Here is a 23,450-nt window from a genome sequence, read left to right on the forward strand (position 1 = left end):
TATGCCAATACCATGCTGCTTTGATTATTGTAGACTTGTAGTAGTTTTTAAATCAGGACATGTAAGTCCTCCAGTTTTGTTCTTTTTCAAGATTGTTTCAGCTATTCAGGATCCCTTGAGATTCCATATAAATTTTAGGATGAATTTTTCTATTTCTGAAAAAAACACATTATTGGAATTTTTATAGTAATTGAAGTGAATCTTCAGATTGTTTGGGATAATATTGGAATTTACCAATATAAATCTTCCCAATCCATGAACATTGGATGTGTTTCCACTTATTTGTGTTTTCTTTAATTTCTTTCAGCAATGTGTTATAGTTTTCATTGTACAAGTTTTTCATCTCCTTGGTTAATTCATTATTTTATTCTTTTTGATGCTATTATAAAGTAAATTATTTTTGTAATTTCCTTTTCAGATGGCTCACTGTATACAGAAATACAATCTATTCTTGTGTGTTGACTTTGTATCCTGCTACTTGCTGAATTCATTTATTAGTTCTAACAGCTTCTCTATGGAGTCTTTAGGATTTTTTATATGTAAGATCATATAATTTGCAAAGAGAAATAACTTTATTTTTTTCCTATCAGATATCTTTTATTTCTTTTTCTTGACTAATTGCCCTCACTAGGACTTCCAGTACTAGATTAAATAGTAGTGGTGAAAACAGGCATCCTTTCCTTGTTCCTGATCTTAGAGGAAAAGCTTTCAGTCTTTCACAGTTGAGTATTATGTTTGTTGTAGGTTTTTCATATATGGCTTTTCTTATGTGGGGGTAGTTTCCATTTTATTCCTATCTCATTGAGTGTTTTTATCATAAAACAGTGTTGAATTTTGTCAAATAATCTTTCTGCATCAACTGAAATGATCATGTGAGGGTTTTTTTCTTCACTTTTTTTGATGTGGTTTATTACACTGATCAATTTTCATATGTTGAACCATCCCTGCATTTCAGGAATAAATCCCACTTAATCATGGAGTAGAATCCTTTTAATATGCTGCTAAATTCTGTTTGCTAGTATTTTATTGAGGATCTTTGCATCAATGTTCATAAAGGATATTTATCTATAGTTTCCTCTTTTTTGTAGTGTCTTTGACTTTGGTATCAGGGTAATTCTGGCCTCATAGAATGAATTATGAAGTGCTCCCTCCTCTTCAATTTTTTGGGAAAGTTTGAGAAGGATTGGATTAGTTCTTTAAGTGTTTGGTAGAATTCACCAATGAAGCCATCAAGTTCCAGGCTTTTCTTTGTTGAGACATTTTCAGTTTTTTATTTAATCTCCTTGAATTAGATTTGGATTGTCTATTCTTTGTGATATAGTCTTGGTAGCTTTTTTATTTCTAGGAATGTGTCCATTTCATCTAGGTTACCTCTTTTTTTTGCATACAATTGTTCATAGTAGTACCTTACAATTTTCTATTTCTGTGGAATAGATAGTAATGTCCCCAGTTTCATTTTTGATTTTAGTAATTTGAGTTTTCTCTCTGTGTCTTTCTTTTTCTTTATGAGTCTATCTAGCTGTTAATTTTGTTGATCTTTTCAAAGAACCAAATTTTGTGTTCATTGGTTTTTCTCGGTTGTTTTATATTCTGATTTTTCATTTATAGTTCATTTATCTCTGCTTTATCTTTATTATTTCCTTCCTTCCACTAACTTTGTTAGTTTGTTCTTTTTTAGTTTGTTCTTCTTTTTTCTACTTCCTTAATTTGTAAAGTTAGGTTATTGATTCGAAATCTTTCTTGTTTGGTAACGTTAGTATCTATAGCTATAAATTTCCCCTTAGCACTGCTTCTGCTCTGTCCCATAAGTTTTGTTATATTGTGTTTTTATTTTCATTTGTCTGTAAGTATATTCAGTTTCCCTTGCTATTTCTTCTTTGAGCCATTGTTTAAACTGTGTTGATTTCAACAATTTTGTGAGTTTTCCACTTTTGTTTGTTATTGATTTCTAAATTCATTCTGTTGTGGTTAGAGAAGATACTTTGTATCGTATCTACCTTCTTAAATCTATTGAGACTTACTGGGTGCCTAACACATACTCTGTTCTGGAAAATGTCCCATGTGCACTTGTAAAGAATACATATGCTGTTTTTGTTGGGTAGAGTGTTCCGTATATGTCTGTTAGGTCCAGGTGGCTTATTGTGTTGCCTAAGAAGCATGGTTTTAAGAAGAAATTTTCAGTTGAAACATAAAACAGAAAGTTAAAATTGAAGGAGGAAGAGATACCACAGATGATATACACCTTGTTTTCATGGGAGTAACCATAATGAAGGGAGCCTGAACTCTTCTAGCAATGTCTGAGGGGAGTGACTGCAAGGCCCAAACCATGTGGATGGGTGATATAGTGCCAACAGCCTCAGTCATACTTGCAAATCCAATCTAAAGTCTTCTCAGGGCACCTGGGTGGTTTAGCCGGTTAGGCCTCCAACTTCAGCTCAGGTCATGATCTCACGGTTTGTGAGTCCAAGCCCTGCATCAGGCTGTTTGCTCTCAGCACACAGTCCGCTTTGGATCCTCTGTCCCCCTCTCTGCCCCTCTTCTGCTAGCATTCTCTCTCTCTCTCTCTCTCTCTCTCTCTCTCTCTCTCAAAAATAAATAAAACATTTTTTGAATTAAAAAAAAATAAAGTCTTCTCAACAACTTTGTACCTATAATAAAATTCTAATTGATAAAGATAAAATCTCAGATCTCAGACCCGCGAATATTACAGTTAGTGACAACCTTACTTCACTCTAATGCCCTGCCTTCATGAATCCTCCTATTGTTTTCTAACAAGCGGCTACCTAACTTCTGTTTGAATACTTGCCATGATAGGGAATTCGCTATTTTACAAAACAGTATGGTCCATATTTATACACCATTGTTAGCCAGAAGGTCTTCCTTATTCTGGGGCAAATTCACTTTTTCTGTAACATTCACATACTTGGTCCTAGATAGACTTTTATGTCCATCCAAAATAGACTTATATAAACATTTCCATATAACAGCCTTTTGCAGTCAATTATCATGTACATATACCCTCTAGGTTAAATATCAAAAGTTTCTTCAGTGGCTCCGTATGTGACAAGGTTTTATGCTCATTATCATCCTGGTTATTCCTAAACTTCCCAGTAGCCAAGCTAAGCCTGTTCCCATGTCCATAAAACAAGGATGGATGCTAATGCCTATAGTTCTAAACTAATCAAAATGAATTAATCTGTGTGAAAGTTGTTTACACATTAAAACATTTTGTAAAGGTGAAATACTATTCAAGCGTATCTGCTTCTTGAAAGGCAACTTGCCAAAACATAGTAGATACTTGCAACTTAAATGTAATCCGAGGACTTGCAACATTGGCCTTACCTGGAAGCTTGTTAAAAATAATTTCAGGTCTATCCCATAGCTATTAAATCCATATCTTCACTTTTAAGAAGATCTCTAAGGGAAGGGAAGCAAAAATAATATTAAATCAGGGAGGGGGACAAAACATAAGAGACTCATAAATATAGAGAATAAACAGAAGGTTGCTGGAGGGGTTGTGGGAGGGGGGGAAGGGTTAAATGGGTAAGGGGCATTAAGGAAGACACTTGCTGGGATGAGCACTGGGTGTTATACATAAGGGATGAATCACTAGAATCTACTCCTGAAATCAATGTTGCACTATTTGCTAGCTACCTTGAATGTAAATAAATAAATAAATAAATAAATAAATAAATAAATAAATAAATATTTTTAAAATGCTGCTATACGTATAAAGGTATTGCCATACTGAAAAGTGAAAAATCAAATTGGAAATTATAGTTAGAGTGCCATTCCACTTTTGTGGAATGTGTGTATATGTGTATACATACAAATATCTGGAAAGATACACCAAAGTGTCCACGTTGGTTATAATTATCTCTATACAGAGATATAACTGCTTTTAATTTGTCCATGTTTGCTACTTTGCTAATGACCATTGGTCACATCCATTATAAAAAGGAATTTTATACTATGTGTATGATATGTGTAAGTATATAATGGTGTTACGGTGAAGATCATTGCCCTGGACCTCAAAATATAAGCCTCTTGCTTAATTTCAGAACTCCTAACAAAGTCCTGAGAGTTTCAGGTTGCAAAATGCTGAAGGAGTGAGAAGCTCCTCCCACTCCTCACAGCCTCCTCCAACTAGAACACTTCTGACTGCTTCCCAGCCCACAACCAACATAAAAAAAAACCATTGTGTCAAGGAGACAGCACCAAAAGGCAAAAACGAAGGTAAGGGTAATCACAGCTGGGGATAGTAGCTGAAAAGGAAAAGTTCAGCACGCTAAGTTATGTCATGAAACTTGGCTTCTATACCTAGTGCTATATTATTAAATTGTTTGGCACTGTTAAATGGGTTGCTTTTAAATACTAGACAAACTCTGTAGCCAAGTCTGGGAAAACAACTTGGTTTCTTACCAGGAAGGGGACGAGGAGTCTGGGATTTGACTAATGAGGAATTTTATTCAATTAGTGCTGCTTAGTATATTGCCAGTGCTACCACGTTATTGAAAGCTGATTACTGACCACACTGCAAGGACTCTCTTACCAGTGAAGCAGCATTGATTGATCAATTCCTTGACAGGAGACCATGGCAAAGAAGGTGGCAGTGATTGGAGCTGGAGTCAGCGGCCTGGTCTCACTGAAGTGCTGTGTGGATGAGGGACTGGAACCCACTTGCTTTGAGCGGACTGAAGATATTGGAGGGCTGTGGAGGTTCAAAGTAAGTGACATCTTTTTTTTTTTCTCTTGAGCAGACTCTACTGCTTTCACAGAGTAAATCACAGCTACAGAGGGGCCTTGTTGAGGGATCTCCTAAGCGACTTTGATCAGACCTATTTCATGCAGCTACACAGGAGCTATAGAAATAGGCTGTCATCTCTCCCAGGCCATGACTCTCCTAACCCAGATGGCCAACCCAGGCACATAAAGGACCTTTTCTTATGGATCCTGCAACTGTCTCGCAGCCCACGTTCTAGTGATTCTCAAAGCAACATACTAATGTCGGAGGACATTTTACAAAATACAAGTGACAGGAATTCTTTTCAAGAGGCCACGTCTATTCCAAACACTGAGAAAGTGCTTTTTCAGAGTGTGCTGACTTTCCTTTTCTCTGACAAATCATGTCTGTTTGCTTAGCATTACTGATGACACTCTAGGGTAACTTCTGGGAAACGCTTTAAAGGTATTATTAAACACATTCATTGAGTTCATTAGCCAAACCTAAATATTGATAATGCTCTCCACTCATCAGAATTTATATAAAATTTAAACAGATACATAGATAGACAACTGCAGAGATTCATAATTATCCCTTCCCACAGTGTTTTGATTTTAAATACTAGCTTGCCACCTCCTCAGTGTGAGATTTTGAGCAAGCTCTTGGCATCCCTGTGTCTTAGCCTTCTCAGCTGTATAATGGGGATAATAATATAAAAGTGTAATCACTCCACAGTGCTGTTTTGAAGATTAAGGGAGATAATTTATGTAAAGAAATTAGAGCACAATAAATGTCAGCTCCAATAGCTACATATTTTACGGACAACCAAACAGAAACTGAGGGAGATTAAGTAACTTGATCATGGTCACATAGCTGGAATTGGCATTCAAACCCAGGTCTCTATGACTTCTAAACAGGTATAAGTAGCCCCCTACTTATAACCATGCCCTAACTTGCATTTTTTTCTCAGAAAGTTTAAACAGAAGTGCTAGCTCAGAACTCTTGTGCAACAACTTTAGGATTGTGTATCAGGTGCATCTAAGTGAGGGAGTGAACAGTTGCGAACACTCTAAACAGAAGCAAAAGGTTTGAATACGCTCAAAGCAGACTCCAAGGTGCAGTTGGGTGGCTCAGTCAGTTGAGCGAGCAACTCTTGATTTTGGATCAGGTCATGATCCCAGGGTCATGGGATCAAGCTCCACATCTGGCTCCATGCTGAGCATGGAGCCTGCTTAAAATTCTCTCTCTCTCTCTCTCTCTCTCTCTCTCTGCCCCTCTTTCCGGCTTGCTCGCTCTCTCTCTCAAATAAAAATAAATAAAAATAGGGGCACCTGGGTGTCTCAGCCGGTTTAGCGTCCGACTTCAGCTCAGGTCATGATCTCACGGTTTGTGAGTTCGAGCCCCACGTTGGGCTCTGTGCTGACAGCTCAGAGCCTGGAGCCTGCTTCCGATTCTGTGTCTCCTCCTCTATCTGCCCCTCCCATGCTCATGCTCCATCTCTCCCTGTCTCTCAATAATAAATAAATGTTAATTTTTTTTTTTTAAATAAAAGCAGACTCTGACATTAGCAGAGACCATCAAAAGGGCTCTGCCTACAAGCTGACCAATTAGGGGGAAGGCACAGACATCTATCTAGCACATGTGCTTTGCAAGTTCAAACTGAATTTTATGCCAAAGTGGATTTTTTAACCTGGGGCTTCTCAAATGTGTATGACTATAAGACATACCTAGAGGGTTTTTTAAAGATACTTAACACCAACCCAGACTTATTAAACCAAAATCTTCTGAGTAGGGGAATCTGTTTTTAACAGGAGTCTCCAATGAATCTTACGATGAGACAAATTTAGCCAGCAAATTGCACAAATACCAAATAAAAATCTATTCATTCAACTATGCAAACATAATCAGAGCTAATGATGGAGATGTTGATCCTTATATAGGACAGGTAACTTGCAGAGAGGAAACTGGAAAAACAGTTTGAATCACATTCATTTCTTACTAACAACTGGTCATTAGAAACAGCTTTTCCTGGGGCACCCAGCTGGCTCAGTTGGTTGAGCTCCGGACTCTTGATTTTGCTCAGGTCATGATCCCAGGGTCATGATCCAGGGTAATGGGACCAGAAACATTATAGCTTTTCCTGAGAGGGTGATCTAATAAGGTGGTCATTCCTGTCTTAACCAAAGATGTATTATTTTTGTTGACTCTAGGTTCACTCTAGGTTCCATTTGGGTGCCCGCCCCGGGAGATTTTTAATCTAAAGAATAAATGTGAAGTTATAACAAATTTATTATTAAATATAAATTTGTCAGTGTCTTATTACCTGATTTGGGACTTAATATCTAAAAGCCAAATGTCCAGGGGTGCCTGGGCAGCTCAGTCGGTTAAGTGATCGCCTCTTGACTTTGGCTCAGGTAATGATCTCATGGGTTCATGAGTTCAAGCCCTGCATCTTGTTCTGTGTCGATGGTGCAGAGCCTGCTTTGGATTCTGTCTCCCACTCTTTCTGCCCTTCCCCTGCTTGCTCTCTCTCTCTCTCTCTCTCTCTCTCTTTCTCTCAAAATAAACAAAAAATAAACTTTAAAAAAAATTAAAAAGCCAAATGTCCCTTATTTGACTATCATCAATTTGGTGATAGAAGCCGTAAGAGTTATTTTTACGTGGTCTGTCAAAAATATGACTTGATGAATTCCAGGAAGGTTTCTTCCTGCCCCCAAATACTTTTCCTGCTGACCTAATCCCAGTTGCCAGTGTTTAACATTTCAGAATTAGAGATACCTTCCGATGGGTTAGAAAGGAAAAATTAGATTAAAATTTGAGTTAATTAAACCTCATTAGATATAAAATGGTGAAGTATATAAGTTCCTGAAACCTTTAACAATATCACATTTCAAACCTCTCAAAACTATGTCCAATAGAGAAACAAACAATTTTCTCAACCCAAAGAAGACGAGTAATCTCCCTGCAGTGTTAAATATACAGTATGCAAAATATCCCAAGTGGCCAATGAGGCCGCGTGAGGGTCTTGATTACCAACAGACTGATTGCCAAAGGGAGGAGGCACCGAAAAGGATGCTGGGAGCTACCGCACCCACTCCCGAGGAAGCTTCACCTCTTCGCTACTCTACCATCAAGAATCAATTTTGAAAATAGTTTATTCATTAATTTCTATATTTACACATAGTCCTTCTAAGATCACCTAACATATTTAGTGCTGACAAGTTAAAACAAAATTTAAGAATCATTGCCCCATGCCCTGCTCAGAAGGTGCTGGATTTTTCCAGAAGGTTCTCCAGCACCCCTTAGTGGCAGCTTTGCAACATGGGCGGGGTGCGTCATGAACCTATTTTTAGCACTTTTCCAGCAATGGAAAAGTACTTTCCATGCATCATCTTATTTTTTTTCTTCATAATACTCCTAAAAAGCAGTGTCAGGGAGCAAGAATTCCTGTCCCCTCAAAAGTCCTTCTAACTGGACTAAGCATCAAATTGACATAAGACAAACTAACAGGAGAAAATCAAAGTTAATAGATGTTCCTGAGGAATCCACATAGACATAGAAATTCCAAAGACAGGGAAAATGAGGTATATACGTCATTCTAAAATAAGGAGAAGCGGGTAGGTTCTGGGACTTTAAAGGAAAGGAATGTCCTTCACACGGCAATAAGAATGGATGCTTGCTCTGTCATTCAGATGGGTCACTCACATAAAATTTATCTCTGTTAATAACCCTTATTCTGGGAAAGACCCTCAGTTTAGATTCTTGTGTACGGTAAAGGGAGGACAAAAGTTTCTCTTGAGCCCATAAGGTCTCAAGTGCCTTCAGTTCAAAATAATCCACATGCCCAAGTGGCACATTTTGGGGGGAAGAGGGTCTGTCCTGAGATCCTTTAGTAGGTATTATGATTATCCTCATGGACATATCAAGAAGAAGCTGAGTTTTAGAATGAACAATTTCTCCAGGGGAACATAGGTAGTGGGAAAGGCACAAAAATGAAGGTCTATAAGATTTCTGAGCCTGCACACTTAATAATCTTACTGAGGTGTCAAGAGAGGAAAGCATGATCTGCCTTTAGCCACTAACCTTCTCTGCCTCCTTCATTGTTCCTAATACTAGCGTTCACAGGAAAGTTACCAACATATATCGCATTTTTGTTTGTTTGTTTGTTTTACATTTGGTTATAAATAGATCTTTTCCCAGCTACAAATACTCAATTGTTTTAATCTTCATATAATACTCTCTAAATGTCTCTCCATCCTTCCTCTAGATTCAATCTGAGATACCAGTTTCTCTCTTAAAATGTGATTCACACAAGATCCAATATTCCAAACCAATTTATTTTTCCAACATATATATATTTTCAGAACCAAAGGGGTGCTTGGCACTGCTTTAGACAATGGGGATAAATCCCCTTGAAGAATTTATAATCAATTGGTCTAACAATTGCCCAGCATGACTTATGTTTCAGTAGGCCTGGACGGTCTACCTTTGCTAAAACAATTTAATGCTGCATTAGCTTTTTCTGCATTTGCAAAATTAAAGCTATCATTCATGTAATTATTTTGATAGGGATTATCTCATTTTATACTCACAATACTCTCCTACATTATTTGTTATTAATTTCAACTTAAATATAAGAAAACCAAGGGTAAGTGGCTTTCCCATAGTGACTAAATAAATAGTAGGTGTTAGATCTTAGAACTAGCCACAATATTGAGATTAAATACATATGGGCTCTCCATCATGCTTTGTCTCACATAACTCCAATCATTTATACTGAGCTTAGGATCAATCAAAGTTCTGGATCTTTTCTATTTGAAGCACTGATGATCCAGGTCCCTATTATTCTACCCTTATGAAACTGAATTGTCTTTTTTTTTATGTTTATTTATTTTTGAGAGAGAGAGAGAGAAAGATCATGAGTGGAAAGGGGCAGAGAGAGAAGAAGACACAGAAGCCAAAGCAGACTCCAGGCTCTGAGCCGTCAGCACAGAGCCCGACGTGGGGCTTGAACTCACGAACCGCGAGGTCATGACCTAAGCCGAAGTCAGACACACAACCAACTGAGCCACCCAGGTGCCCCTGAAACTGAATTGTTAATTCTACTTACAGGAGTTCACATTTGGGCATGTCCAACTGCATTTAGTTGGTTTTATCTTTGGTCAAGAAATATTCATTTGAAATTTCAATTCTGTCTATTCTTACTCAGCTCTTTCGGTTCTCTACTTTGGGTATACGCAAATTTGATCACCTGTATTTGTCTCCGTCAATGTTTTTGACTTAAATGTTAAAAATAGGAAGATAAAAATATGAAACAGACACTTGGGACATCACCAAATGGAACTTCCCATGTGGCACCATCTATCTCTATACTGCACTCCTATCTTTCCTGTGCACCACAAACTCTCTTTTGTGTCGATTGGCTTATTCTTTTTAACAGCACATTCTGTGCACTTGAAGTTTAACATTATACAAGACTAATGTAGGGGCAGAAAAGTTTTCCCTTCTTCCCTTCTAGGTTCTTTGGCTGGTCTAATAATTTAATTGATCTATGACAGGGTAACAGGTCTAATAATTTAATTGCTATATGACAGAGTAACAGGGGGAAAAGAAACAAATATTTAATAACATGTATATATCTTGTATACCTGGGAGAGACTCAGGAAAACTGAGTAACTCCCCGAAATGGCCATCACCTTAAAGACCACCTTTAGCTAAAGACATGAGAAGATGTTGAGGGTAGGGAGTCAGTTCCAGGAGGTAACCCAGGAAAAGCAGTAAGAGTGAGGTTGTTGTGTAGATTTAAGCCATTGCCTTCTTCTTTGATAGGAGTTTCTAGAGACTGACTCATCCCCTTCATCTTGGCACAGCGAGAGAGACACCCTTATGCAAGCAAGAGATTTCCCTTATGCAAGTAAATACCTCTCACAGAAAGGTAACTTCTACTCAGTTTTCAAGGCCTACCTATGTCTGCTGTTTCTTAAAAAAAAAACAGTTTAAAATAATCCCCCTGCCAAACAGACATAGTCGAGGGTGGCAAACTCTGCTCCTCTTTGCTGGTTTAGAACGAACAGCCATTTCCTCTCCAGAAGAGATAACCGCCTTCCCTTTGTTTTACTTCCAGGCATTCTCTTAGGTAAGCTTATCCCAAGAATCTATCGCAGCGTAATTCAATATAACTTAGGTTTTTGTACCTTGCTGCCCAATTAATGCAAATTTATTAATAACCAAATTTAACATGTTAGATATTTGTAACTCTCCAGGCAGTGAAATATAAAATACCATGGATGGGTCTCAATTAAGTCTGTTCACCAGTAGTTCAAGATATATATTGGTTAACTTGCCACAATATTTTTAAAGTAATGTTTACGTGTGAAGAAAGGAAAAAAGTTTACAGCGTACGACTAGCAAAACCAAGTACTCATTCCCACTATACCACTGACTGTCCATTTTACTATCATTAAGCCCTATTTGCAGTGATGGTAAAATGCTTCCAGTTAACATTACATATTCTTTCATTCTTTCATTCTTTCACCAAACATATTAGCTCATCTTGCACCATGCATGTCTCCAGCATATACTAGGTACCGTTAACCTTAAAAACTGACAGTCATTTTACCAGCAAAAGACAGATTTATTGAGGAATAAAAGAGAATCGCAGTCTGGGACAAACAAGCTGTGGCAAAACTGTGTGCAATCCAGGGAACAAAGTAAAGGAATGCTTTTTAGAGGAGAAAACGGTAAGTTGGGAAGGCTGTTATAAACTAAAAGGCCATTGGAATAAACTTGGGGTTTGAGGTATGGTGGCTTCTCATTGGCTGAGCTGTTGTGGTGGGGGGGGCGGTGAGGAAAGTGTCTCTTCCTCCAAATGGAAGAATAAAGTAGTGTCCATGTGCAAGGTCAAATCCATCTCTTCCTGTTGGGTCTGCAATTGACTATAAGTGGTAGGGCCAAAACTTCCCAACTCCATTTTAGTGACGTTTACTGTTACTAATTTTCACAGTACTAAACAGGCACAAATGCACAGTCCCTGCAGGCTAAGGGCTCATAGTTCAGAAGAGGAAATACTAAAGCAAATCCATATCAGAGTGCAATTTTATAAGGGCCGTTACTCTAAGTGTTATGGAAAGCACAGAACCTCATGCAGTAGAGAATAGGGCAAGCTTCCTACACGACGAGATGCTTTCATTTGTCTTGACAATAAGCAGAGATCAGGCCTGTGTTCTAGGCAGTGTTCTAGGCAGAGTAAATGGCATGTGCAAAGGAGCTTGAGAAACCTGACACGCTTAGAGAAGATAAAGTCACGTGATGCAGCTAGAACAAAGGAGGCAGGTGGGTGAATAGAAATTGATGAAGCTGGAGAGAATAGTCAGGGTCTCATCACGAAGAACGTGTGTCCCATTCCAACAAGTATACTTTTTACCGTGAAGGCAGTAAAGAAAGTAGGCGATATTGGACTCAGGGAGTTTAAATGGGGGTCACTATCAGTGAGCAAAGCCAGAGATCTAGGGAGGTACCAACCTAATAGAGGGATAGCAGAATGCAGTAGCGGTCTAATAAAGATGGTGGCTCCCAACATTCATGTGCATAAGAATCAGCTGGGGAGTACTTTTTTTATATAAGTTTATTTATTTTGAGACAGAGGGAGAGAGAGAGCATGAGCAGGGGAGAAGAGAGAGACGGAGGGAATCCCAAGCAGGCTCCTTGCTGTCAGCACAGAGCCCAATTTGGGGCTCCAACTCACAAACCATGAGGTCATGACCCTAGCAGAAACCAAGAGTCCAACACTTAAGGGACTGAGCCACCCAGGCACCCCAGCTGGGGAAGCATGTCTTAAATACACATGAATGGACCCAAACCAGACCTGCTCAGAGTTTATGTTTTTCAAAGCTCTCCTGAAATCTTATCATGCAATAATCCATGAATGGCATTTGGGAACCACAATTTTTCCCCTAACTGTAGAACATAAAAATAGTTTCAGTTGTACTTATTTCAAGCAACGTAACAGATAGCTATAAGTTCCATCGGAAAGAGTGAAAATTTGGAGAGTGGTAGAAATTTTTTAAGAAATACAATTTTATTACTTCCAACTGCTTAGAGCAACTAGCCAAGAGAACAAATATTTACTGGTCGAGGTCAATATGCTAATGTATCACAATGAAAATGACTAATTTATAAGTGTTTGTAACTCACATTTATAATAAGTTGAATCTATTTTCACTGTATAAGTTTGCTCCCTTTAGTAGGTTAAATATTACCATTATAATCTTCCTTAAACTTAGTTTTTGCAACCTTTTTATTCTTACACAGTGGAAGATAAACTTCAGTCTAATCTATGATCAAAATATCATAAATTCTAAATCAGTGCTCTCTGAACTAATTTTATTTTGCTATATAGTCTTCTGACATTCAGAAAATTCTACATTAGGAAAATACTTTATCATATGACCATTCCTCTTAAACAGGTAAGTTGTAGCAAATTCTATCTGCTAGGAAATTCAGACTATCAGTATTTGTGCTTAAATATCATTTTTAGGTACTATTTCTATTTTAAATAAATATGAGTTACATTTATATGTTTTGAAAGCTGTGTCTCCCTGTCTTTGTCTTGGCTGAGAGGAAAGCTTCTCATCTTATTCTGTCTCCATTCTTCCATCCTCAGAGCCCAAATGCCTTTATATATATATAAAGTTGGCATATAGTGCAACAATGATTTGAGGAGATTTCTTAATGTCCCTACCCATTTAGCCCATCGTCCCCTCACAACCTATCCAGCAACCTTCTGCTCCCTATATTTAAGAGTCTCTCATGTTTTGTCCCCCTCCCTGTTTTTGTGTTATTTTTGCTTCCCTTCCCCTATGTGCATCTGTTTTGTATATATTAAAGTCCTCATATGAGTGAAGTCATATGATATTTGTCTTTCTCTAATTCAATTAGCATAATACCCTCTAGTTCCATCCATGTAGTTGCAAATGGCAAGATTTTATTCTTTTTGATTGCCGACTACTACTCCATTGTAGATATATGCCACATCTTCTTTATCCATTCATCTGTTGATGGACACTTGGGCTCTTGCCATACTTTGACTATTGTCAATAGCACTGCTATAAACATTGCGGTGCATGTGCCCCTTCGAAACACCACACCTGTGTCCTTTGGATAAATACCTAATAGTGCAATTGCTGGGTCATAGGGTAATTCTATTTTTAATTTTTTGAGGAACCTCCATACTGTTTTCCATAGTGGCTGTACCAGTTTGCATTCCCACCAGCAGTGCCAAATAGATCCTCTTTCTCTGCATCCTCGCCAACATCTGTTATTGCCTGACTTGTTAATGTTACCCACTCTGACAGGTGTGAGGTGGTATCTCATTGTGGTTTTAACTTCTATTTCCCTGATGATGAGTGAAGTTGAGCATCTTTTCATGTGTCGGCTGGCCATCTGAATGTCTTCTTTGGAGAAGTGTCTATTCATGTCTTTTGCCCATTTCTTCACTGGATTATTTGTTTTTTGGGTGTTGAGTTTCATAAGTTCTTTATTGATTGCCTTTTAGTTTTGCTGATTGTTTCCTTCACTTTTTATTTTGATGAGATCCCCGTAGTTCATTTTTGCTTTTGTTTCCCTTGCCTCCGGAGATGTGTTGAGTAAGAAGTTGCTGCGGCAGAGGTCAAAGAGGTTTTTGCCACTTTCTCCTCCAGGATTTTGATGGCTTCCTGTCTTATGTTTAGGTCTTTCATCCATTTTGAGTTTATTTTTGTGTATGGTTTAAGAAAGTGGTCCAGGTTCATTTTTCTGCATGTTGCTGTCCAGTTTTCCCAGCACCACTTGCTGAAGAGACTGTCTTTATTCCACTGGATATTCTTTCCTGCTTTGTCCAAGATTATTAGTTGGCCATACGTTTGTGGGTCCATTTCTGGGTTCTCTATTCTGTTCCATTGATCTGATTGTCTGTTTTTGTGCCACCAAATGCCTTTTTATTCAATGTAATAACAAGCTCCCTGGAGACAGAAACTCTGTGTCCTGTTTGCATTTAGTCCCTAACTCAAAGCTCAGGGCCTGTGGACAGGAGAGATACTTGATATGTTATTTGTTTATTAATAAGAATCATTCTCCCTTCTCAACCATCAGCAAAGGGTTTTACCCAGATTCGTCTAAACACATAGACATCTGCCTCAGCCAACACAGGAGGAAGCCAACATAGAAACAAAGCTTTTTTTTAACAGCTGTATACCAATCAACCATAATAAAGATTATTACTTGATCTTCAGGGAAAAACTTGTGATGTCCTCATCGATTGCTGACAATTGCTGACACCAGTAGAACTCCCAGAGGAGAGTCTTGCCCTGGCTCTGAAACTTCTGTAGTGGTTCAGACATCACAAGCAGTCCTTCTCATGACTCCAGAGCCCCTTAAAATTGACCTGACGGAGGAGCCAACCACATCTGAAAGCCACTGTATTGGCACATGAAAAAACCAGCATGTTGGCTACACTATAACAATCTTAGTTTAGCTTTTTCAAGAGTCAAACTAGTCAAACTATGACTAGTTTAGTAAAATTAATCCTCATGACCTATAATAATAACAATCGAGGCAGACATGTGTTGGGCACTTATTTAGAGACAGGCATTGTGCTAAGCACTTTACCTAATCTCAGCCTGATAACAATTGATCAGTGTTGGAATTATTAATGAACCCCATTTTACAGGAGAAAATGAGGAAACTGACTTACGTAACTTGCCCATGGCTAAAAAGCCATTAAAGGTGGTAGAATCAGGCCATCGATCCAGTTTGACTTCAGAGCTCTCACATTTCCTCTGTGCCACTTATAAAATTATCTGATCTTGAGGAAAAAATAATTGGTATCTCTTTGCTTCATGAAATACGGTTGACCCTTGAACATCATGGGGATTGGGGCACTGACTCCCACATAGTCAAAAATCGGTGTATAAATTTTGGCTCCTCCTTTGAGGCACCTAGGTGGCTCAGTCAGTTAAGCATCCCACTCTTGATTTTGGCTCAGCTTATGATCTCACGGGTTTGAGTTCAAGCCCCACATCAGGCTCCTTGCACTGACAGTGCAGAGCCTACTCGGGATTCTCCTTCTCTCCTCTCTCTGCCCCTCCAGTATACACAGTCTCCCTTAAAATAAATAAATAAACTTTAAAACAAATTTTTTGGCTGCCCTAGAACATAACTACTAATAGCCTACTATTGACCAGAAGCCTTACTGATAACATAAACGGTCGATTAACACATATCTTGTATGTTGTATGTATTATACACTATATCCTTACACTAAAGCAAGCTAAAGAAAAGATTATTAAGAAAATCATAAGTACTGTACTATAAAACACCTACGCATAAATGGAGCCATGCAGTTCAAACCTATGTTGTTCAAGGGTCAACTACATTTCCAAGTTTGAGAATTTGGCTGGATAAGAAAGTCAGACATTTAGTCTTACCAAGGACATTGTACTTGACCACACTGAAACATCCAGAAATATCAGTTTGACCCTAGTCGTATACAATTTGAAGCTAGTGTTTGAAAATTAAAATGATTTATTGATCCAGAGTTCAGGGTCGTTGTATCCTTGTGTATGAGGCAGAAACCACTTCATATTCTAACGCAAACTCCCTTGACATTCAAGCACTTACATACAGTTAACATCACACCAAACTGTAATCACCTAGAAAGCTGGCTGACCCTAAACTGACTAGCTTTTATCAAGCCATTTGAAACTGAAATAACGGTACAATCTGAGCCTTGATTCCAGACTAGGAAAGGTAAACACATTGTTCACATTCAAAAAGGCATTTGGCTCCTGACCTATAGTAGGCATGAATGGATGGATGGATGGATGGATGGATGGATGGATGAGGAGAGATAGAAGGAATGCATGAGGGAGATGGATCCTCAAAACATAGACTTAGTTAGCAAGTATTCTACATACCACTCCTAAATGACATGATCTGAGCACATTGTTTTAGCTTTGGTAACTCATATTCGTACTGATAATCCTGAAATTAGGACACAGTGAGGCCCAATGCATATAAAGAGCTTTGCTGATAAAAGAGGAAAGGTCCCACAGTTTATTCTTCTTTAAGTCTTTGAAATCAAATCCAACCTCTTGTGCAGAAAACTCAGGTGTGGTGGCGAGTGTGCCTGTGTCGGTTATCTTGCTGCTAGAAAAGCTACCTTTCATGTACTGCGGTGAATGGGGAGTTTTAACCAACAGCTTTGCTGAAGCTTGTAGCTTCCTTAATAACACAGACAATAACAACACTGTTGAGCATCCAGTAGCTGCCCATTTTATAGATGAGAAGACTGAACCTCACTGCACTGACTGGTCCGGGCCACACAGCCCAAAGAGAGACAGATTCAAAGCCGTGTCTAACTCCAACAACCAGATTCCTTCAGCTAGTCCAGGCTGCCTCTTTCAGTGCTGCCAAAGATTTAAGGAGGCTGGATCTAAAGGTTTGGCAGGAAAGTAACAATTCTTCATGAATAATGATGAGAGAGAAACATGCACAACTGAGTTATTATGGTGGCAGGATTAGAGTTCAATATTTACTTTCCTTTATTTACTATTCTGTGGAAACGACAGAGTGCTGTTTCTGTATCACTGAGTAATCTATTCCAATTAATTCACGAGTTCCTGCAACTTTTCCATTTCATTACATTGCACCCTAACGTTGCATCATAATAACAACTACTGTTTGCCTGAATTATGCCTTAGTCTGCAGAAGCGTTAATTGAGGAGTTCCTGGGTGGCACCATTTAAATTTTCTCGAGCAACCCTCTTTGATAACATGCCGATTTCAGGGACATTGAATCACCACACTTAGCTCTTACATAATTTAACATAAAGAACATTATCAGTATGCACAGCGCTTAGAGGAAACTATAAACTCAACCATAGCATGTGCTGTCTGCGGTTTTACCAAAGTATAGTGGCTAAGATTTAGATTCAAGTCGAAGATGTGATGGATGCTAATGCTGTTCACTTTTAGCACTTGAGGAAGGTTGGTTTCCATAAAGCGTAAAATGAAAGTGGGGCATTCAAACTAAGATGTGAAAACTACCTGCTCCCAGAAGTATTCATTTTAGGTACAATTCTCCAGAATACTTCCTCACCAGTATCCCAGAGTTTGTTGGTTCCTAAAGAGGTGGAAGGTGGAGATAGGCTCTCCAGAGGGAGTTCCGGAATGGGGCTAATTGTCACAATGGCTGGCATTAAGCAGGTAGAGAGGTGCCCAATATCCTGCAATGTGCCAAAACGAGGGTTGTCCCCACCTCCTATCCACCAGGGGCAATAGCCCCTCCAGTGAACAACATTGGAGGACCCCAATGAGGCCCTCTCACACGGGATGATGGAACATATAAGCCGCACCTCAGCACCCAGACACTGTAGTCCCTCTACAGCAGTGAAAGACGATCACATAACCCAAGGGTTAGACTCGGAAAAAGAGTAAAACACCAAGGGATCGTTTTAAACACAACATGATTATCACTTTTTTTTAATTTTCTTCTTTAGGAAAATGTTGAAGATGGCCGAGCGAGTATCTATCAATCTGTCATCAGCAACACCAGCAAAGAAATGTCCTGTTTCAGTGACTTTCCAATGCCTGAAGACTTTCCAAACTTCCTGCACAATTCTAAGCTCCTGGAATATTTCAGGATTTTTGCCAGAAAGTTTGATCTTCTAAAATATATTCAGTTCCAGGTATTGTATTTTGGGGGGAATGGCTTTCTCCACATGGGTTCAGCTCACATTTAAATAGAGAAGTTACTCTGGTAACTAAGAAAAAGTGAAGAAAACAAAACATTTCAATCCAATTCTTTGCTGAAAGATAAGAGCAAGATAGAAAGCCCAAAAGGTAGTGTCACTAACCCCGATATTATAGATTACATGCACATTAGCAGAAGAGGAAAATCACCTGTTAAAACTAAGGATTTGAATAATGATGATATTGACCATGAAACTGCACTTAAGCTAATATCTATAACCCCTGCAGACTCCTAGCCTCATTTCCCTTGAAAGAATAGAAGAAGAAAATCAAACTGCTATTTCATTTTTGGATCTTCTCTGTAGAAATGGAATTGCTGAGAAAGACGTATGAAATAAACTCACAGCTCTCCATTCATTTCATAAGCCTGTAGAAACTATTTTTGGTCTTTTGCGGGGGGGGGGGGGGGTTGGGGGGGCATGGCACATTCTCTGGCAACATAAGGCTGGTTGGATCATTTTTAGATACAATTAGAACCACCTTTCCTGTGCTCCCTCAAAAACAAATAATCAACAAGAACAATATTCTCAATATACATGCTAGATTTTTATCAATAACCTACACTCTGAAAACTAGTAACTGTGGTTAGGAAATAAAATTAAATTATACCTCTGGATAAATAACTGTGAGTGAGCTTATTTTCTTGTAACACAAGAAAAAAAATCTCATTTTCTCAGTAATTTCATTTTTGTTCCAGATTTGCATCCTATTAATTTATAGTAGCTGATTGTGGTGGAAATCTATATTTGTAACTACCATAAAAATGTATCTGATGTAGTTTTCCCCAATGCCTGGCAGAACCATCCTATGAATAACAGATTTTTTTGTACCAGAAGCTTTAATAGGTCTTTGCCCATTTGACTATCAATTTATTTAACAGATATATTGCCCTCTTATGATATCATTTGTGTTATGTGTTCTTTGAAAGGTCATGTTAAAGTTGCAAGGGAGCTGTTTCTTTTGTTTATTGCATTACTGCTGTTGGATTCCTGGAGATTAGAGAGGGGTTAGGGACACTCATTTCCATTATTAGTCTCTTGGTACAAGTCATAAGATATTAGGGCTCCACTCGATCTATAAAAGCTCTGTTGCATTTCTAATAGCCTCCTGAGTTGCACTGAAGGTGTTAGTTCCCAAAGCACATTTTTAGTAGCAATAACCCACAGTGCTTTAGCTAATATACTACCTTAAACTGCAAATCTGAAATCTTTTCTCATAGCCAACAATGCCCAGACATTTTATAATACGTTAGCAAACTTTATACTAATAGTCTATATATTTTCTTAATTGGCACAGCTTCAAAAATTGCCAACCCAGCGTTTTTTTAAATATCTGAAAATTTGAAAAGCAGGCGTATGGGACTCAAATATTTGTAAGCAAGAGAAGCATGCCATGACTCTAGAAGTAAGAAAAACTTTGTTTCCACTTGACATTGTTTCTTACACCAAAGATGTATAACCTTTATGTGCATTTACAAATTCATAGACCTCCAGTGAGCTACATTAAAAAAAAAAAAATTAATGGGGGTGACTGAGTGGCTCAGTTGGGTTAAGCATCTGACTCTTGATTTCAGCTCATGTCATGATCTCATGGCCTGTAAGTTCAAACCCCACATCAGGCTCTGTGCCGACGGTGCAGAACCTGCTAGGGATTCTCTCTCTCTCTCTCTCTCTCTCTCTCAAAAAGAAACTTAAAAAAAGGATTTCCTATTAAAAAATTAATGAACATAAATTATTTCATCCAAATGAGATCATGAACTATATTGCTAACATAATGTACTCTGTTTTAAAAATAATTAATATGAACAGCTACCATTCATGGGATGCTGACAATGTGCCAGGCACCATGCAAAGTGCTTCACACGAGATGTCTTCTCTAGCACAGATTCTGCACAGAGGTGGACACATAAAAGTTTCTTAATCAATACTGACTGTGCGATCACTTGAATAATAAACATGTGTTTTGTATCTTGCCCAGAACTTGTCTGTCTCTCTCAAGTCCTTATTCAGTCCTTAACAGACAGGTTCTCACTGCTGAGTCAGGCCTCTTGCACAAAGTACCATATCCTTGGTAGCTCCCTGCCAAATAAGAATGAGAATAATGAGAAGACTGCTTTGCAGTCTCTGTCTTCAGTGAGTTGAAATGGATTCAAATGGAACCGAGATGGAGTCTGCCCATCCCCACTCCCAGGGTACTACTGAATGAAGCCCCTGTTATGCCAGAGGAACGCTCAATGATGCCTTCTCTGTGTTCGTTCAAGACAACCGTCCTCAGTGTGAGAAAACACCCAGATTTCTCGTCCTCCGGCCAATGGGAGGTTGTCACTGAGAGCAACGGCAAGAAGCAAAGCGCCGTCTTTGACGCGGTTATGGTTTGCAGCGGCCATCACATCCTCCCTCACATCCCACTGGACTCCTTTCCAGGTGAGGCCTGCGGGGATTCCCAGCTTTTTGGAGTAGGTCCTGTTGGGGAGGAAAAATTTTCCTCGGCCCTTCCACATTCTTTTGGCTAGTCTCAGAGTTAAATTGACAAGACAGACTAAGAGGAAAAAGTTTAATTTAATTATGCATATAGAGACTCCGTAAGAACATGAGGCCCACAGGCAGTCAGGCAATTGAGGCTTGTGTGCCATTCTGAGCTAAAGAGAAGGGGGCACGGGTTAAGGGCTTCAAAGGGAAGGAAGTCAGTTCACAGGAAGGTGAAAAAGCCTTCTGTTTGATGGCCCATCCAGAAACAATGGGACACAGAGAGGAAGTTTAACAAACAGACCTTGCTAATTTCCTCCCTGTCTACCTCCCCTAGTTCATATTATACTGTAGTTATCGACAGTGACAGCTCCCTCCCAGGAGCAGGTCCTCTGTCTAAATTCTTTTAGGCAGTCGGGGGAAGTCAAAGGTTTTTCTGTTTTAAGGAGGCTTCTGTTCCTTAAAAATTACTAGCTTAAAATAATTCACATGCCAAGGAGGCTCATTTCGAGGTGATGAATTTGGCTGCCCTACAGTGTCCAGGTATTTTATATGCAGATTGGATTGACAGGCAAAATTAGCTACTGCAACGGGACATAATATTAAGATCTGGATAGAGCCAGAAAGATGAAAAGCTCCACATGCCATCTTTGTTCCCATTGACCTCTTTGGGTCTTCATGACACAGGGACTTCGGCCAACTTCCTCCAAAGTCACTAAATCTTCCCTGGCATTTCAGAGAACTTTCACCCAGATTGGTTCTCCATTGGCAAGGCCCTTATATCCATGTGCCTACCTTGGCCTTTATCTGGCCTACCAAACCCTGTGACTCTGTTATATCCTTGGAGACTTTTCCTCAGAGCCATGCCTACAGACAGGGATATTGAGGAGATTTCCTGGCAATAAGTGCTCCTACAGGACACTGATGGACACAGAGAGAGTGAAGGAGAGGGATGTAGCCAATGGAACCCCACATCCATCTCTCCTGGTACCTCACAGGCCCTTCTCTCAGAGAGCATACTTCCTTCTCAAGGCCCTCGGGGGAATGTCTAATACAGTGGTTCACAGTCCAGACCTCACACTCAAACCACCTGTGGAGTTTCTAACATCCTAATGACCCCCAAAAGTTCAAATGATATAAGGTAGGCCTAGATCAATTAAGGGTTGCTCAAGTGATTTTAATATACAGCCAGGCATAAGATCTTCTACCCCAAAGCAAACAGAATCACCTGGTGGGCTTTTAAAACCACAACTTGCTAGGCTCCACCTCTGGTATTTCCAACTCAGTAGATACGGTGTCATGAGGCTGAGAATTTGCATTTCCAACAAGTTTCCAGGTTCCAGCTAATGATGCTGGCCAAAGGACCACACTTTGAAAACTAATGATCTAAAGGTTCTTTCAAGCAACCCACGGTCAAAGACAAATACTTTAATAAAGTCATATTTTCCTGGGAAAGACAGAGAGAGGCTTGTCTTCAAAAAGGTTTGTCCAGTGAGTTACTGACTTACCGCAATGTAGGAAGCGTCCTTCAACTTCTAGGTGCCTGTTTTTAGTTTATTTTCGTTTTTGTTTGCTTTTGCAAAATAAGAATGATAAATATTATTCGAATTATTACACAACTACAATAATAGCACTTCACAATATGTCAAATAACATTTAAAAGAATACATGTGTTAAGTGATATTAAAGTATCACTATACAATCCAAAATAGGATAGGGATGGCTCAGTCGATTGAGCGTCTGACTCTGACTCAGGTCATGATCTCACTGTTCATGGATTTGAGCCCTGCATCAGACTGCACTGACAGTGCAAAGCCTGCTTGGGATTCTCTGTCACCCTCTCTCTGCCCCTACCCTGCTCTCTCTTTCTCCCTCTCTCCTTCTCAAAAATAAAAAAATAAACAAAAAAATAGGATAATGGGTAGTGAGAAGCCAGCATCCAACTCTGCTGTATTCATTGAAGCCATTTGTTTATTCTCTAATAAATATATAAGCTGCAGCCTCTGAAATCAACTCTTTTGGTCCTGTGCCATATGCTAGCATTTCTTCTATACTTAATTCTTTGAGTCTGCCAATCGGTCTTGCCATTGCAACTCCCCTAAGAGGGGAAGAGGTAAAATAAATAACTGACCCCAGAAAAGAAAAGCTGAAAGTGCACTTTTACTGAAATGTACGTGGTTCATGGATTTCTCTCTTCTTCCCCTGAAGGTATTGAGAAGTTCAAAGGCCAGTATTTCCATAGCCGCCAGTACAAGCATCCAGAGGGATTTGAAGGGAAACACATCCTGGTGATTGGACTAGGAAACTCGGCCTCAGATATTGCCGTTGAGCTGAGTAAGAAGGCTGCTCAGGTGGGATGCTCTCTGCTTATCTTGTACCATGGAGGAAGGGAGGAGGGACATATTGGAAAACCCCAGCCACGTAACCAAAAAGCTCCATTACTCATTAATTGGTTGGTTAGTTGGTTCCTACAG

At 39.1% G+C, this 23,450-nt stretch overlaps 1 protein-coding gene across 2 annotated transcripts in view; it reads left to right on the forward strand.

The window, feature by feature from the left end:
- The first annotated feature begins 4,177 nt into the window (after positions 1 to 4,177).
- The window catches only part of FMO2 (flavin containing dimethylaniline monoxygenase 2), a 29,816-nt gene continuing 10,543 nt past the window's right edge, over positions 4,178 to 23,450 (forward strand). The window contains exons 1-5 of one of the 2 annotated variants that reach the window (XM_030302895.2): positions 4,178 to 4,236; positions 4,589 to 4,726; positions 18,259 to 18,447; positions 20,772 to 20,934; positions 23,185 to 23,327. In XM_030302895.2, coding sequence (XP_030158755.1) covers positions 4,595 to 4,726; positions 18,259 to 18,447; positions 20,772 to 20,934; positions 23,185 to 23,327 — 627 coding nt within the window. In that variant the 5' untranslated portion in view covers positions 4,178 to 4,236; positions 4,589 to 4,594. Of the gene's footprint in view, positions 4,727 to 18,258; positions 18,448 to 20,771; positions 20,935 to 23,184; positions 23,328 to 23,450 lie in introns of both variants that reach the window. The other variant, XM_030302894.2, reaches the window with a different exon arrangement.

The sequence above is a fragment of the Lynx canadensis genome, chromosome F1 (assembly GCF_007474595.2).
Source record: "Lynx canadensis isolate LIC74 chromosome F1, mLynCan4.pri.v2, whole genome shotgun sequence".
NCBI lineage: Eukaryota > Metazoa > Chordata > Mammalia > Carnivora > Felidae > Lynx > Lynx canadensis.